General features: G+C 52.7%; 2 protein-coding genes across 2 annotated transcripts; both read left to right on the forward strand.

The window, feature by feature from the left end:
- The first annotated feature begins 544 nt into the window (after positions 1-544).
- On the forward strand, positions 545-5,704 carry FAM83C (family with sequence similarity 83 member C). Its single transcript, XM_042930126.1, has 4 exons — positions 545-1,057; positions 3,249-3,416; positions 3,627-3,751; positions 4,264-5,704. Exons 1-4 carry the CDS (start codon positions 545-547, stop codon positions 5,702-5,704), a joined length of 2,247 nt encoding a protein of 748 aa, XP_042786060.1.
- Positions 5,705-7,900: 2,196 nt separating this feature from the next.
- EIF6 (eukaryotic translation initiation factor 6) lies at positions 7,901-14,310 on the forward strand. Its single transcript, XM_042931136.1, has 7 exons — positions 7,901-8,001; positions 8,231-8,349; positions 8,467-8,552; positions 10,114-10,289; positions 10,848-11,024; positions 11,223-11,404; positions 14,047-14,310. The coding sequence occupies exons 2-7, from the start codon at positions 8,243-8,245 to the stop codon at positions 14,054-14,056; spliced, it is 738 nt and encodes a 245-aa protein (XP_042787070.1). The 5' UTR covers positions 7,901-8,001; positions 8,231-8,242; the 3' UTR covers positions 14,057-14,310.
- The last annotated feature ends 660 nt before the right edge of the window (positions 14,311-14,970 follow it).

Raw genomic sequence — 14,970 nt, forward strand, 5'->3', positions numbered from 1 at the left:
GTCTGCATATGACATGACAGCCTATCTACTTGTGTGTTCATGTCTTTATCTCGGTATCTTGAGTCATTTATCCACCCTGGTGTGTGTGTGTGCGCGCGAGTGTGTGTGTGTGTGTTGTGCATGTGTGTGTCTGAACAGGACTGGGCCCCTCTGGACCATAATCCAACCTCTATGGGGGCTCTGGAAGGTCAGGGTTTGGAGGAAACTTGCTGGGAGCCTGGTGGGGCTGGGGCAGGTGAAGGTGGGGTGGTGCCAGGGTGGGGGTGGGCAGGAGTGCGTGCTAAGGGCCTGGCACTGCCATTTCCCTGAGCGGGCGAGTCTCAACAGCAGGCAGACAGGTGAGGCTGACCCGACAGGTTCCAGAGGCCAGGGGCAATGGGGCGGAGCATGGCTCTGATTTAGGGTGGCAACGTGTTGGGGGCCCTGGCACATACGGGGCGGGCAGGCAGGAGGTGGTTCTATTGGTATCTTCTTCCTGCTGCAGCCGGCCCAGGGTGCAGGCCATGGAGCCTGCTGGAGGGTGAGGGCAGCCAGGTGGGCAGGAATGTTCGGAGGCCTAGGGCCTGGGGACTTGGGGGCCCAGGGCATGGCGGGACCCCTGCGGGGCCGGGTGGAGGAGCTGAAGCGGCCGTGGTGGCGGGAGGCCTCACCGCTGGTGCTCCAGCACAGTGAGGCTGCCCGGCTGGCAGCCGACGCCCTCCTGGAGCGGGGCGAGGCCGCCTACCTGCGGGTCATCTCCGAGGAGCGGGAGCTGCCCTTCCTGAGTGCTCTGGACGTGGACTACATGACCAGCCATGTGCATGGGGGCCCTGAGCTCAGCGAGGCCCAGGGACTGGAGGCCTCAGGGCCTGACCGCCTCAGCTTGCTCTCTGAAATCACCTCAGGCACTTACTTCCCCATGGCCTCTGACATAGACCCCCCGGACCTGGACTTGGGCTGGCCTGAGGTTCCGCAGGCCACAGGCTTCAGCCCCACCCAGGCTGTGGTCCACTTCCAGCGGGACAAGGCCAAGAACATCAAGGACCTTCTGCGTTTTCTCATCAGCCAGGCCCGCACGGTAAGGGCCTTATATCTTCAGACATTCATTCCACAGATGTGTAAACTGAGACCCAGGGAGGGAAAGGGACCAACCCAAGGCCATATAAAGCAGCTTAGGGGCAGTACTGGGACTAGAACCTCTGGCCTCTATCAGATCACCAGCTCCTAGAGGGTGGGCATGTGTTTTATTTACCTTGGTAATCCCTTGACACTCAAGAGCATTACTCACCAAACACCCTAAAAATGCAGGCAAAATTGGGCATATTGCTAGGAGGGATCCTTTCTGCATCTTTCTTGGGAGAGAGTCCATGGCCTTCATCAGAGTCTTGGAGAGTTTATGCTCCCAAACTAAGAAGTCCAACCTTGATGAACATTTGAGTCACCCCCTTGACTTATTGAGGAGGAAACTGAGGCCAGAGAGGGGCTGGCACTTGCTCAGGAAGGTCCAGTCAGTTGGTGAAATAGAGCTCAGGGGGAGAGAAAGGGGCCCTGACTCAGGCCCTGGACCCAGGCTTGGCCCTGCCTCCTGGTGCACATCCCCAGCTGCACCTCACCCCTCGTATACTGCATCTCCAGCTGGGCCTGAAACGGGGAAGAAGGCACTGGTGCCTGGGCCTCAGCATGGCATTTGAGGGCCAGGATGATAGTTCTGCACCAAAAGGGAAGAGGGGTGGGGGCTTCTGGGCTCAGAGGTGGGGAGCTGGGGCTCAGGAGAAAGAAGAGGGGGAGGAGAGCAGGTCCCATGGTCAGTATCTGGGAAGGCTCCAGCCACAGACTAACATAGCTTCATTCCTGAGCCCTGACCTCCGACTCAGGAGGCAGGGGAATGGATCAGATGACCCCACGAAGGATTTGAGGTGGGTTAGACTCAGTGTCTTTGTCTGGGGGAGCAGCCTGCTGCAGAGATCAGGAGCCAGCAAGCTGGAATCTCCCAGGTGCCTCCAGAGCCTCCTTGGCAAACCTGCCTGTGCCCGAGGCAGGGGAGGGCCGGGCCTGATTAGCACTGGGAATGGGGTTATTAGTGAGGTGGCTGCTGTTGTCACCCCTGGCCCTTTGATCTTTCTTACCTGACCTTGTTTCCCCCACCCTCAGCCAGGCCTGTGCCGTGGACTAGGGCACCCTCCAGCACTTGCCTCCTCACCCTCACCTAGACCCTCCACCTCTGGGCCAGGAGCCAGGCTTCCACTCTGGGCTGTCACTGACTCTCAGAGTGACCTTGGGAAGGGCTTCCTTTTCCTGTGGGCCAATGTCCTTGTTCGTTAAGCAGGCAGCAGGAAAGGAACATTTATTGAGCTTCTGTTGTGTGTTGAGTATTTTCACATTGAATTCCTCATAACTATGAGATGTAGCTATCATTATCTTCATTTAACAGATGAGGAAATTGAGGCTCGCAGAGGTGAAGAAACTTGCCCAAGGCTGTATCACTAGGAAGTAGCAGAGTGCAGATTTGAACCCGGTTCTGTCCGGCTCCAGAGCTGCAGTGCTTTGCACCTCTTGCCTCAGCCTGGACGACAAAGGTGGTTCTCACAGCAGATATATGCAAAGGGAAGAAGGGGCAGTTGGGGGCTTGATGGTGTGAGGGGGTTTTCAGGGCTTCTGTGAGGCAGTCCATTAGATGAGGAGACCACAAGCCCCAGTCCCTCAACTGAGCAGAAAACTTGGTCTCACTTGGTGTGGGTGGAAGTGAGGGAGTCTGTGGGTATAAGATACCACACTAGACCTCTGTTGCTTTGTAGGGAAACTGAGGCAGGTCTGGCCAATGGCTCAAAGCCCCCAATAACTGGCCTGCAGCTCTAATTCTTGAGGAGGGAAACTTTGACAGCGCTAGGGCTGGAGCTAGTGGGAGAGCATGAGGGCCTGCACTGGGAATTGGGGTCTAGTATCTGCTCCTGACTCCTTCCCTACTCTTGGCCTAGGTCTCCTCACAGACATCTTTGAGAAGCCCATGACAGATAAACCCTCTGTCCCCAGAAATATGCACACCGAAGCTTGCAAACGTATTTTGGGCATTCAAGACAGTGGAACCCCCGCTGAGTCTAAGTTAAGAACCTCTGAGCTAGGTTGTTGCTAAAAGCCCTTCCAGTCCAGATGTTCTCAAAGGCTCTGGCCTCCTGCTTTTAAGCCCAGTTCTCTTTTCCTGGGACCTCAGCCTCCACCCCTGGGCTGGGCAATATCCCAGGCAGGGCTGAAATTCTCCCTACGTCCTCCAGGTGGTAGCTGTCGTGATGGATATATTCACGGACATGGAGCTTCTGTGTGACCTCATGGAGGCCTCGAGCCGGCGTGGTGTCCCTGTCTACCTGCTTTTGGCTCAGGAGCACCTAAGGCACTTCCTGGAGATGTGCTACAAGATGGACCTCAACGGGGGGCACCTGCCGGTCAGTGAGGGACAGGGGCGGTAACCAGGGGGTGGGGTGGGGAGTCAGGGAGGGCAGAAGGGTCAGTAAGCATGTGGGGGGGTGGTCAATGGGAGTGGGCGACCTGACTTTCCTTAGCTGCTTAAGGTTAGAGACTGCAAGGGATTTAGATGTGGCTTGAGCCCCATTCTCTCAAGGTCATCACCCAACCTACCTCCCTCCTTGGCCCAGAACATGCGTGTGCGGAGCACATGTGGGGACACATACTGCAGCAAGGCCGGCCGCCGCTTCACGGGGCAGGCCCTGGAGAAGTTTGTTATCATCGACTGTGAGCAGGTGGTGGCAGGCAGCTACAGGTGAGCACAGGGAACAGGGGAGAGAGGGGCGGGGGGGCTGTGCCACCGGCTGGTGAGGCACCTGGGATCTGGCAGCTTGAATTTACCTTCATCCACCCAACCCTGGCAACATGGACTTGACAGCTACCAAGTGCCAGGCACTGTGCAGGCCTCAGGGCATAGTGGGGGGGAAAGACAGCCCCCCACTGGGCCCTGGAGGAGCTCACTCTGTGGAAGGATTACTTTAATGCCTTTGGCATATTGCACCTCAGAACTGGAGGGACTCCAGGGACTCTCGTCCCCAGTCCATTTTACAGATGGGGGAGTTGAGACCCTGAGATGGGAAACCATGTGCCCAAGTCCTCTAAGCTGAGTTAGAACTAGCACAGACTCTGAAGTCAGAGCTCTGTCGCCTCACGTAGGTCCTAATGGTGGTGGAGTTGTCTTGGTATGTTCACCTGGTTATGACTCCCCCCCGCCCCCAGCCCCAGGCTCCTGCACTTTGCCTTCTGACCTTGACCCTCTGTTCCCAGCTTCACCTGGCTTTGCAGCCAGGCCCACACTAGCATGGTGCTGCAGCTGAGGGGCCGCATCGTGGAAGACTTTGACCGGGAGTTCCGCTGTCTGTATGCCGAGTCTCGGCCTGTGGAGGGCTTCTGCGGTGGTGAGGGTCCCGTATCTCCCAGGGCACTGTGTCCTCCCACAGTGGCCCTGGGCTTCCGGCCCAGTGTGTTGAGCCCTGCATCCTCCTCACCCTCCAGCACCAGCCTTAGCAGCATCAAACGCTCACCTCTAATGGACCACTCCTCTTACCTCAGTCCACCAGGAGGCGGTGGCTGCAGTGACACGGGTATGGGGTCCTCATCCCTGGGCCCTGCCTGCCGCGGGGCCAGTGGCCAGCCCTCTCTGAAGCGCCAGCTGTCTGACCCTAACCATGGCTCCCTGCCAGGGCCCTACAGGTCCAATCTAGGCAAGTTGGGGGTGTCCCCATGGTCCCAGTCCTCCCCTGCCCTCAACCACAATGGTGCCAGCCCCTTGACCCTGGCAGTGGGGTCACCTATGCTTGCCCGCCAACGCCCCCTCCTCCCCTTCCCCCAGGGTGTTTCAGCCCTATCCCGGCTCCCAGAGAATGGGCTCCTGAGAAGCCAGGAGTCTAGTCCCCAACGAAGTCGCTGGGTACCTAGCACAGCCCTGGAGACAGTGGAGGAGAAGAAGGTGTCTCTGAATCAGAGCCATGGCCAGTTGGATCTCCTTGTCCCCTTCCCCAGAGCCAGAGAAGCTGGAGGCCCTGATTCTGGGGTTGACCCCAGCTTGGGCTCCTTCTGGCCTGGAGAGCAGGCTCCAGAGGACAGGCGGTTGTCCCCAAACCAGAGATATAACCAGCTGGATCTCCTGCCTCAGACCCAGGGTGCTGGGGGTACCCCTGAGTCAGGTTCCCCCAGACCTGGCAATCAAATTCCAGAGGACAAGAGGCTGTCCTCAAAGCACAGCCACAGCCAATTGGACCTCCTGGTACAGTACCCCAAGGCTGGGGGCTCCAGAGTGCCCCCTGAAGCCAACTCCTCAGCCAGGGCTGACAAGCAAAGTCTTGATGAGCGACGACAGACCCTGGGCCACAGCCAGCTGGACCTCATCACAAAGTTTGGCCCATTCCGGGGTGAGGGGCCTGGGCCCAGTGGTCTCCCCAGACCAAGCCCTGCTCGAAAGGCTGGAGTGGGCTCTGGGGATGAGAATAGGCTGACCCTGGGCCACAGCAAGCTGGACCTCATTACCAAGTATCATCAATTGCAGGGCACCAGGCAAGGACCTGACCCTGGCCTCCCTGGAGGCCCCACAGGTGGCCATCACAGTGGCAGTAGCAATGGCCTGTCAGGGGATGAGAAGCGGCTGACCTTGGGCCACAGCAAACTGGACCTCATCACTAAGTACAACAAGTCCAAGTTCAAACTTCTCCGAAGCCGCTTTGAGTCCTAGTCCTGCTCCCACCAAGGACATGTCCTTCCTCCATCTACTTGGATTCTAGATTTACTCAGGTTCCAGACCCTGGGGTTCTCCAGCAGGGCTGCATGGGGAGCAGAGGGTGTCTAGAAGCTCAAGTTAGACACTCACTGAGTTCAGAATTCTTGTTTACACACACACACACACACACACACACACACACACACACACGAAAACAGAAACCACAGTACCTGCCATTTGCCACTGTGCTGGGTGCCTTACACAGGTTAATTCTCATCCTTCATCCTCACAACATTCTACAAGATAGACCTCTAGCAGGTATACGTTTCTAGGATCATAGGTACTATCTTCCCTATTTTATAAATGTGGAAGCTAAGGCCCAGAGAGTTTGATGACTTGCTTGGAATCAGGTCCAAGTGGAACCAGTGGCAGAGCTGGGGCCCAAACCCGTGTCCCTAATGCTTAAGATTGTGTTTTTGCACAGACATGACACACCATTATCAACAGTTCACATGTCCCCATGCACACAAAACACACACATCACAGAGATGCCCCAAATGCCTGTATAACACACAGAACACCCTGACAGGGTTCATACCCACAAACTGAATACCCATAGACACTCAGTAAGTAAACAAAGGTCCATGTGATAAACCCAAACACTCAGAATTCTAGTTACAGGTACTCAATAAATGTAATATGGCTAAATGAGTAGCGAAACAAAATATATGCATTCAGTGCACACTGTAGACCCCTCAGAATCCACAGACAATAAATATGCACATAACCACATACACACACCATATACACACACATAGGTATGCACACAGCAACCAGTATCTTCTTTGGCCTAAGCTGTGTACCTACCACAGGGCTGACAAGTGAATCAGACTCAGGCCCTGGGAGATAAGGATAAATACATAAACCAATGGCAGGCAAGACAGAGCTGTATGTAACTCAAGGAATCAGTGGCAGGGGGTAGTGACAGTGGAGTGGTGAGGAAAGTTTCAAAGGAGGCAGACTTTGAGTCAGCCCTTGAAGGATGGGGAGGATTGGACAGATGGAGGAGAAAAGGAATTCCTGGTAGAGGGAAGCAGGTGAAGAGAGGCCAAGGACAGGACAGGATGAGTGGGTCTGAGATGAACTGGGGAGGATAGAGAGGGTGTGGATACTCAGACTCTGACACACACACACACACACACACACACACACACACACACAGAAGCATAGGCTCTGATAGGTTTTTCGTCTTTTCCTGAGCTCACCACCTGCCTGGGACAGTTTACACAATACAAATCAATAAAGGCAGACATGCTATGACCCAGCAGCAGCCTGGTGTGTCCTGAGAAAGGTGGAGTTGTGGAACTTCACGTTGAGGGCTGGGGAAGAGCCAATTGACCATTCAGGCCAATTGTGGAGGGCTCCCTGAGGGAGACGGATGTTTGCAGAAGGGCTGAGGGGAGGACAGGGCTCCAAGCCCCCTCTACCCTCATTGTGACATTCTGAGAGGCCTTGGGGCTTGTGTAGACTCTACAAAATGTAGATCAAGTTCATCTCATCCATGAGAGCAGGTCCCTTGAGTGCTACCATCTATCTCGAGGACATAGTGGTTCCTGAGTGAGTGACCAAGGACATGCATAGTGGAAGCCAGTCAGCATCCACACCACTGCCCATCTGGACCCTCCCTAAGACCCGGTTTCATTCATCCTTCCCTCTCTCCAATACCTTCTTCAGACTGGTTTCTTCTACTTCTTGGCCACGTCTCCTTCTCCGACCTTTGTCCTGGTCTCATTTCTCCCTACTGGACGCCTCCGTGGCGTCATCCACCCCAGGCTTCAGCCCCAAATCTCAGCCCTTCACTCTTCCCTGGGCTCCAGATTTGGCCTGGACGTCTGTCCCAAACCTAACGCTCGGCATGTCACTTTCCCCACACCTACTCTTTCTCCTTAGGCTTTACTTCAGTAAATACTTCCATCATCAACTCGTCTTCTTCGAGACATCGCTGGCTCCTCCTCTCTTATGCCTCGCATCCAACCAGCCACAGGTCTCGGTCAATGGTACCTCCTAAAAAGCGCCTGAATAAATGAATGAAGGAATGATTGGATGAGAGCATGCGTGGGGCGGGGCCACGTGGGGTCCAGACCGGAACACTTGCAACCATAGACTCCTCCCAGAGGGTGGAGCTACGGTGACGGCCTGCGTAAGCGGGGGCACTCAGCTCTCCCGGAAGTCTCCCTGGGCCGAGGCGGAAACGGAAACCTACCTAGGGCCGAGTGGAGGCTGTTGAAGCGTGCGGGGGTTGCTGTCTTTTGGTGAGCGGGTGTGGAGGGACGCCGGAAGGGACAGTTCTGGGCTCCCCGCGTCTTGAGTGGTAGTCGGAGGATTCCGGGCTAGACAGTCTAGAGGGGTCCAGTGGGCGGGACCTGAGATTTGAGGGGCCAAGAGGGGCGCGGTCGCGGCGGGCCGTGAAGGGCTGAGGCCGGGAGACCCGGACCCACGGCCGGGAGAGGATTCGTTGGCCCTGAACTCCCGGTCCCGCAGCCCTTAGGCCTCATGGCGGTCCGAGCGTCTTTCGAGAACAACTGTGAGATCGGCTGCTTTGCCAAACTCACCAACACCTACTGCCTGGTGGCCATCGGAGGGTCGGAGAACTTCTACAGGTGCGGCGGGAGCTCCGGTGTCTGCTGGCAGTGTGGTGGCTGGATGGCTGAGAGGGTGCTGGGAGTCGGGGACTCAGACCCCTCAGCTCCTTAACCACTGAATCCACATCCCTACAGTGTGTTCGAGGGCGAGCTCGCCGATACCATCCCCGTGGTGCACGCGTCCATCGCTGGCTGCCGCATCATCGGGCGCATGTGTGTGGGTAAGCCAGACGCTGAGCGAGGGAGTGGATCCTCCCAGAGCCTTTAATTGTAGCCTTGGAGGGGACTTCTAGTGACCCTTGGATTTTCCGGCTTTCATCCATTATCTCCAGAAACAAGAGAATCTCTCTGGCCTGTGCCGGACCCTGTTTTTAAGTGCTTTCAGATCAGGGACTATCACTGGCAAAAGCTTCTGGATCATAGGAAAACAAATAACATTAAGTGCTTTCACTCTTAAACTTGATTTCAATCCTTCTTCACGAAGACCCTGGCAGGCAGGCCTTATTGGCCTAATCTGACTAATGATGAAGTCAAGATTCAAGGATCCAAGTGACTCACCAAGTACCACACCTTCCCTCCACACCTGGGAGGGAAGATGGAAATGTCCTCTCTCCCTTGCCACTGACTCTGGGCAAGTTGCTTCCTCTTTCTGAGGATCCAGTTCTGCCTCTACAAAATGACAAGCTAAGATTCTGGGTCATCTTGTTCATTATCCATTTAAGTCTTAAATTGGCTTTACCATGTCTCTGAGTGGCATCCCTATCCCACTCCCCTACTTCTCAGCACTGTTGAGTCTGGCCATTGGTCCTTTGTTGGAGCTGGATCTGTCTCCCTTTACTGTCACCCCTTATTTCTAGTTCTGTTCATTGGGGTCATATGGGAGTTTTTGTTTGTTTTTTTTTTAAATCATAAGCCTGATGACCTTAGCCTCTGAGTATTTTCTTATTCAGGCCAAACACTCTTTGGCCCTAACTATGACCTTTGGACTTGTCGCTTGGTGTTTTTTTTTTTGTTTTGTTTTGTTTTGTTTTAATATATAATGGGTGTAACTCAGAGTTTAGAAGTTCAAGAGTTGTGTTCTTGTGGAGATAGGCAGAGGTTTAGTTATTGTTGTCACAATATAATTGTAGTTTGTTCATTCTTACTGTGTTTTGTGTAAATATACCACATTATATTCATCCATTTTGTTGACAGTGGGCATTAGGGTAGTTTTCAGTTCTAACATGAATAGGGTTGCTATGTCTTTTAGTGAACACATGTACATGTTTCTGTTGGATGTGTAATACCTAGGAGAGGACAGGTTGGGCACAGGGTATGCGGATATTCTATATAGTAGGTGATGCCAGATAATAATCTGAAGTGGTTGACCAATTTACACTCCTATTGGTTGTTCCATGTATCTTTGCCAGCATTTGGTATTGGCATTCTTTTAAAAATTTTAGCCATTCTGATAGGTGTGTAGTGTTACCTCAGTTTTCAAGTAGCAAAATATACAGCTAACACCAAGAGCTCCTCTTGTTAGTCCTGGTCCCTCCTGGTGGATTATGGCAAAATGGGCAGGGTGTGTTGGAACAAATTCCTGGGCTATCTCTGGCCTGCCCAATGGGACTCCTGGTCCCCTGGGTGTTGTATGGATCAATGGGTTAGCGGGCTGGGGTCTGGGCCTAAAGCTTTCCTGGGGAAACTGACTGGGCTGGATTGTATCTAAAACCCCCAGAGCTTAGCAGGCTACTTGTGTATTTGTGGTCCATTCTTGCCCCATCCCCTAATTTGGATCTCTAGGGAACAGACATGGTCTCCTGGTGCCCAACAACACCACTGACCAGGAGCTGCAGCACATTCGCAACTGCCTCCCAGACTCAGTGCAGATCCGGCGGGTGGAGGAGCGGCTCTCAGCCCTGGGCAATGTCACCACTTGCAACGACTACGTGGCCTTGGTCCACCCAGACCTGGACAGGGTAAGGTAGCCCAATTTCGCCCAAGAGTCACAGGACCCGCCTAGTCAGTGGTTAGTCATTGTTCTTGCCTGTGAGGCAGGACTTAGGGGTGTCTCTTGTGGTTTCTCTTTATACTTGGGCTCTCAGATTTCAGGAATTGGGCTCTCATTGGAATAGTGATAATAGTGATAATAGAGGTGTGACCAGTGCCAGAAAGAAGCTGAGGAGGGTATTAATCCTCCAAAATCAGGGAGACTGCTCCATCCCATCCTGTAACCAGGACCAGGAGAGATGATTGACAATTGAGCTCTTGAGTGTGGGTTAGAGGGAAGAGGGTGATGTGGAGACCAGCCCCTGTCTCCTCAGGGCATGCACAGCTATTAGGGACTCCATAGCTGGTCTAGACTCTGCTCCAACCTGTACTTCATGCTTTTTCTGCATGAAGCTTCCATATGCAGCTAGGTAGCAGAGGGATGAGGGGCTTAGGGAGCCAAGCCCTGGGTGGTTTTGGGTGTGGAGGGCCCCTGGTTCCTTGACCTGGAAGTTCTGGGCCCTGAGTACAGTGCCTTTGGCTAACAGGAAACAGAAGAAATCTTGGCTGATGTGCTCAAGGTGGAAGTCTTCAGACAGACAGTGGCTGACCAGGTGCTAGTAGGAAGCTACTGTGTCTTCAGCAATCAGGGAGGACTGGTACATCCCAAGACTTCAATTGAAGACCAAGATGAGCTGTCTTCTCTTCTTCAGGTCCCCCTTGTGGTAAGCATTCCTTTCTCTGATCTCTGTCTCCTCCTGAGGCAGATCCTTTGCCTAGCGTTAAGGATCTGAGTTATTATCTGTCACAGTTTGCGATTGGGGATGCAGGTCAAGGAGCGGGGTTTGGGGATAGTCCTCGCCAGGGAGTGGCAGGACTGTGGCTTTTGGTGCCATGATCCACACTGAGCTCTCCCTTGGCAGGCAGGCACTGTGAACCGAGGCAGCGAGGTAATTGCCGCTGGGATGGTGGTGAATGACTGTTGTGCCTTCTGTGGCCTGGACACAACCAGCACAGAGCTGTCAGTGGTGGAGAGTGTCTTCAAGCTGAACGAAGCCCAGCCTAGCACCATTGCGACCAGCATGCGGGATTCCCTCATTGACAGGTATCTGGGTCTCTCTTCTGCCTTTGGAGGGTAGAGGAGGGAGATGCCACCTAGGATGGGTCCACACTGCATTCATACCGGTAGGTCCTCGTGTGTGAGGGCACACCTGTGCATTGCTGAGCAGTCACAAGGTACAGCCAGTGAGCATTGCCTGAGTATCTGCTCATCCCCATCTTTGAAGACTCAGCTCAGTGTCACCTCTCTGGGCAAAGCTTCCCTCTGGTCTGTCTTATTTTCTCACTGACCACATTGTTTTGTAGTTTGTGTGTGCTTGTGTGTCGGTGTCCCCAGCCAGCAGCCCAGAGCCTGAGACCAAAAAGAGCTGTTTGCAGAGGGAAGGAGGGGAAGTTGCTCTTAGAAACTAAGGAGACCCTAAAGGACTTGTTGGGGGTGGGGATTGCATCAAAATCACAATCGTCTGGATTTTTGGGGGTTTAAGAAAAAAGTGGGATCTTGGGCCTAACCCTGGAGGTTCTGGGGTATGAGGCTCTGGAATCTCTTTTTCCTTTGGTGGAGCAGCAGGTGCTGATATTCACCTTTTCCCATTGAGGATTCTTCTCAAGGCATGCCACACCCCAGTATCCCAGCAATCTTTATGAGGATAGAAACCTCATATGCCCATAGTAGAGCAAGTACCCAGTGACAGACCCCCTACTGACAACAGGCAAAATTACCCTCATTCTCCCTTCTTCATTCATTTGTTCATCTGATGTTCACTGAGCCCTGTCGATAGGGCTCCATGTAGGATAGGCAGGCAACTTAGCCCTGTGTCCTGCCTCTAGGAGCTCACAGTGTAGCCGAGAAGTTGTAGAGGCCACACATAACTCTTCACTGCCTTCAAAGAAGAGATAAAAGTTGCCTTAGGTGGCTCAGGAAGCTCCAGTGAAACACTCTGGTATCCCGGAAGGTTTTGTCGGGGGCAAATCATTTAGTCTGGGCCCAGGGGAATGAGTAGATATTTGAATATGCAGAGATGGAGTAGGAAAGCACTTCAGACAGACCCAGAGGTGGGAAAGTATGGAGAGTGTGAAAGGGCAAGGTAATATTGTCAGAGTGTCAAAGACCCTCAATTCCCATGTCAAGAAGTTTTGACTGTAGGCCTGTGATTTTGATCTTTAGTCTATGTTGGGATGCTTGTTAATGTAGATTCCTGGCATCACCCCCCCATTACCAATTCACTCTGGAGTGAGACCCAACCATGTTTGGTTTATTTTAATAAGTTTCTCTGGGTAATTCTGATGGGGAATCAGAATTGAGAGAGTAGTTGAAAGGGTCTCAACAGGAAAGTGGTACAGTAGTTCTGTCATTTGTTCAGTAACTTTTTTTTGAACATGCCAGCAAATCGTGATTTGGTGAATAAGATATACCCACCCTGCCCTTGTGGAACATAGAATCTTACAAAGAAGGCAGTACATACACAATCATTTAATTAAAGGACAAAACAACAACAACAACAACACCTTTTAGCCTAAGAACAGAAAGAAATTTTTGCAATCTGATAATTGGTACCTACCAAGAAAACTACAGCAAATATTGTATTTAATGGTAAAACTTCAGAAACTGCTCTTAAAGTCAGGCAGAATTGCCCACAGTGACCAGTACTGGTCAGTATTTTGGTGGTTCTTGCTTATGCAGTTAGGTAAGGAACAGAAATGGATACTGGAAAGGAAGAGCCAAAACTCATTATCCTTCTTTGGTTTTGAACCTGTTGAGTTTGAGGTGCCCATGAGAGCTGATAATGAAGGTGTCAGGTAGTTGATTAGAAGTATGTACTTTAGGGGCGCCTGGGTGGCTCAGTTGGTTAAGCGTCTGACTTCAATTCAGGTCACAATCTCGCGGTCTGTGAGTTTGAGCCCCACATCGGGCTCTGGGCTGATGGCTCAGAGCCTGGAGCCTGCTTCCGATTCTGTGTCTCCCTGTCTATCTGTCCCTCCCCTATTCATGCTCTGTCTCAAAAATAAATAAATGTTAAAAAAAATTTTTTTTTAAAGTATGCACTTTAGTTTTATAATTGTACATGTATTTTATTTCTCCTGTAATTTTTCTTTTGTTAAATGTTTATTTTTGAGAGAGAGTGAGAGACAGAACATGAGCAGGGGAGGGGCAGAGAGAGGGGGACACACAGATTCCGAAGCAGTCTCCAGGCTCTGAGCTGTCAGCCCAGAGCCCTATGCGGGGCACGAACTCACAAACCATGAGACATGACCTGAGCTGAAGTCAGACACTTAACTGACTGAGCCACCGAGGCGCCCCTGTATACGTACTTATTACCTCCAGGAAGAATGTTCTGGCCTCATCCCTGCCACTGAGGGATTTGTGGTCTGGGCACATCCCTTCTCTTGTGAATCCCCTTACTCCCTTCTCTGATGTTTGTTGGACTTGAGTTCTGAGGCTCTGGTTTGTGATTGATAACAATGAATAAATTGAGTTGAGTGGGGAAGGAGTTACTGTTAGTTTTTAAGCATTGAGAGTTCTGACTGGATTGTGACTCAAGGAAGCAGTGTAATCTGGAAAGGGCTCTGAATGTGGCTCTTCAGGGCTGAGCTGGAACAAAGGGGTGAGGGTGGAGGCAAGCATCTTAAGAATAAAGGTTGGGGTATGCTCTGAGAAGCACCTACTGACAGTGTTCCTTCTCTCTCTAGCCTCACCTGAGTTACCTTCCATTGCTGTTCTGCGGGTTCCTGCCTCTGGACTTTGGCTCCCTCTGCCCCACCCAGCCAGGCAGCCAGTTGGCAGAGAACTGACTGGGAGTGAGTGGCTGAATGCCCAGCTCTTCACCTGTGCCCATCTCCTGAATCTACAGTTACTTAAAAAATCTGCCATGTTGTGCTGTCTGTCAGGCCTTAACGGCTCCTGACTGACCACTCTCTTTCCTGTACCACCCCCATTAAAAGGCAGCCTGGCTATTCTTGAATGTGTTGTTTGGGGGCCTCCACCTGCAACCCTCCTTCCCTAGCATTGTTCTGGGGGAAAGTGGGTAGGATACACACACACACACACACACACACACACACCAGTCTCACAATTTCCCACCCTCGTCCCGGGATCATCAGGATGGGGGTTGACCCTCCTTCCCTAGCATTGTTCTGGGGGAAAGTGGGTAGGATACACACACACACACACACACACACACACACACACACACACACACACACACCAGTCTCACAATTTCCCACCCTCGTCCTGGGATCATCAGGATGGGGGTTGACCCTCCTTCCCTAGCATTGTTCTGGGGGAAAGTGGGTAGGACACACACACACACACACACACACACACACACACACCAGTCTCACAATTTCCCACCCTCGTCCCGGGATCATCAGGATGGGGGTTGATGATTGTCCCAGGGCAAGAGGAGGAAGCACTCTCTACTGTAGTTCTAGCCTTTTCCATGCGACTTCAGCCTCCTACTTCTGGGGTTTAAGAGATGAGAATCTGTTCCAACTCTCCTCTAGGCCCGAATGAGGACCTGTAAGGGGTCTGGAGCACCTGGCTTCAGGGCAGTCGTGTCTTCTTTGACCAAGGTGGATGGAGATTGCTGGCCTGGCTGCCAGGTGCCATGGAGA

The sequence above is a fragment of the Panthera leo genome, chromosome A3 (genome assembly GCF_018350215.1).
Source record: "Panthera leo isolate Ple1 chromosome A3, P.leo_Ple1_pat1.1, whole genome shotgun sequence".
Taxonomy (NCBI): Eukaryota; Metazoa; Chordata; class Mammalia; order Carnivora; family Felidae; genus Panthera; species Panthera leo.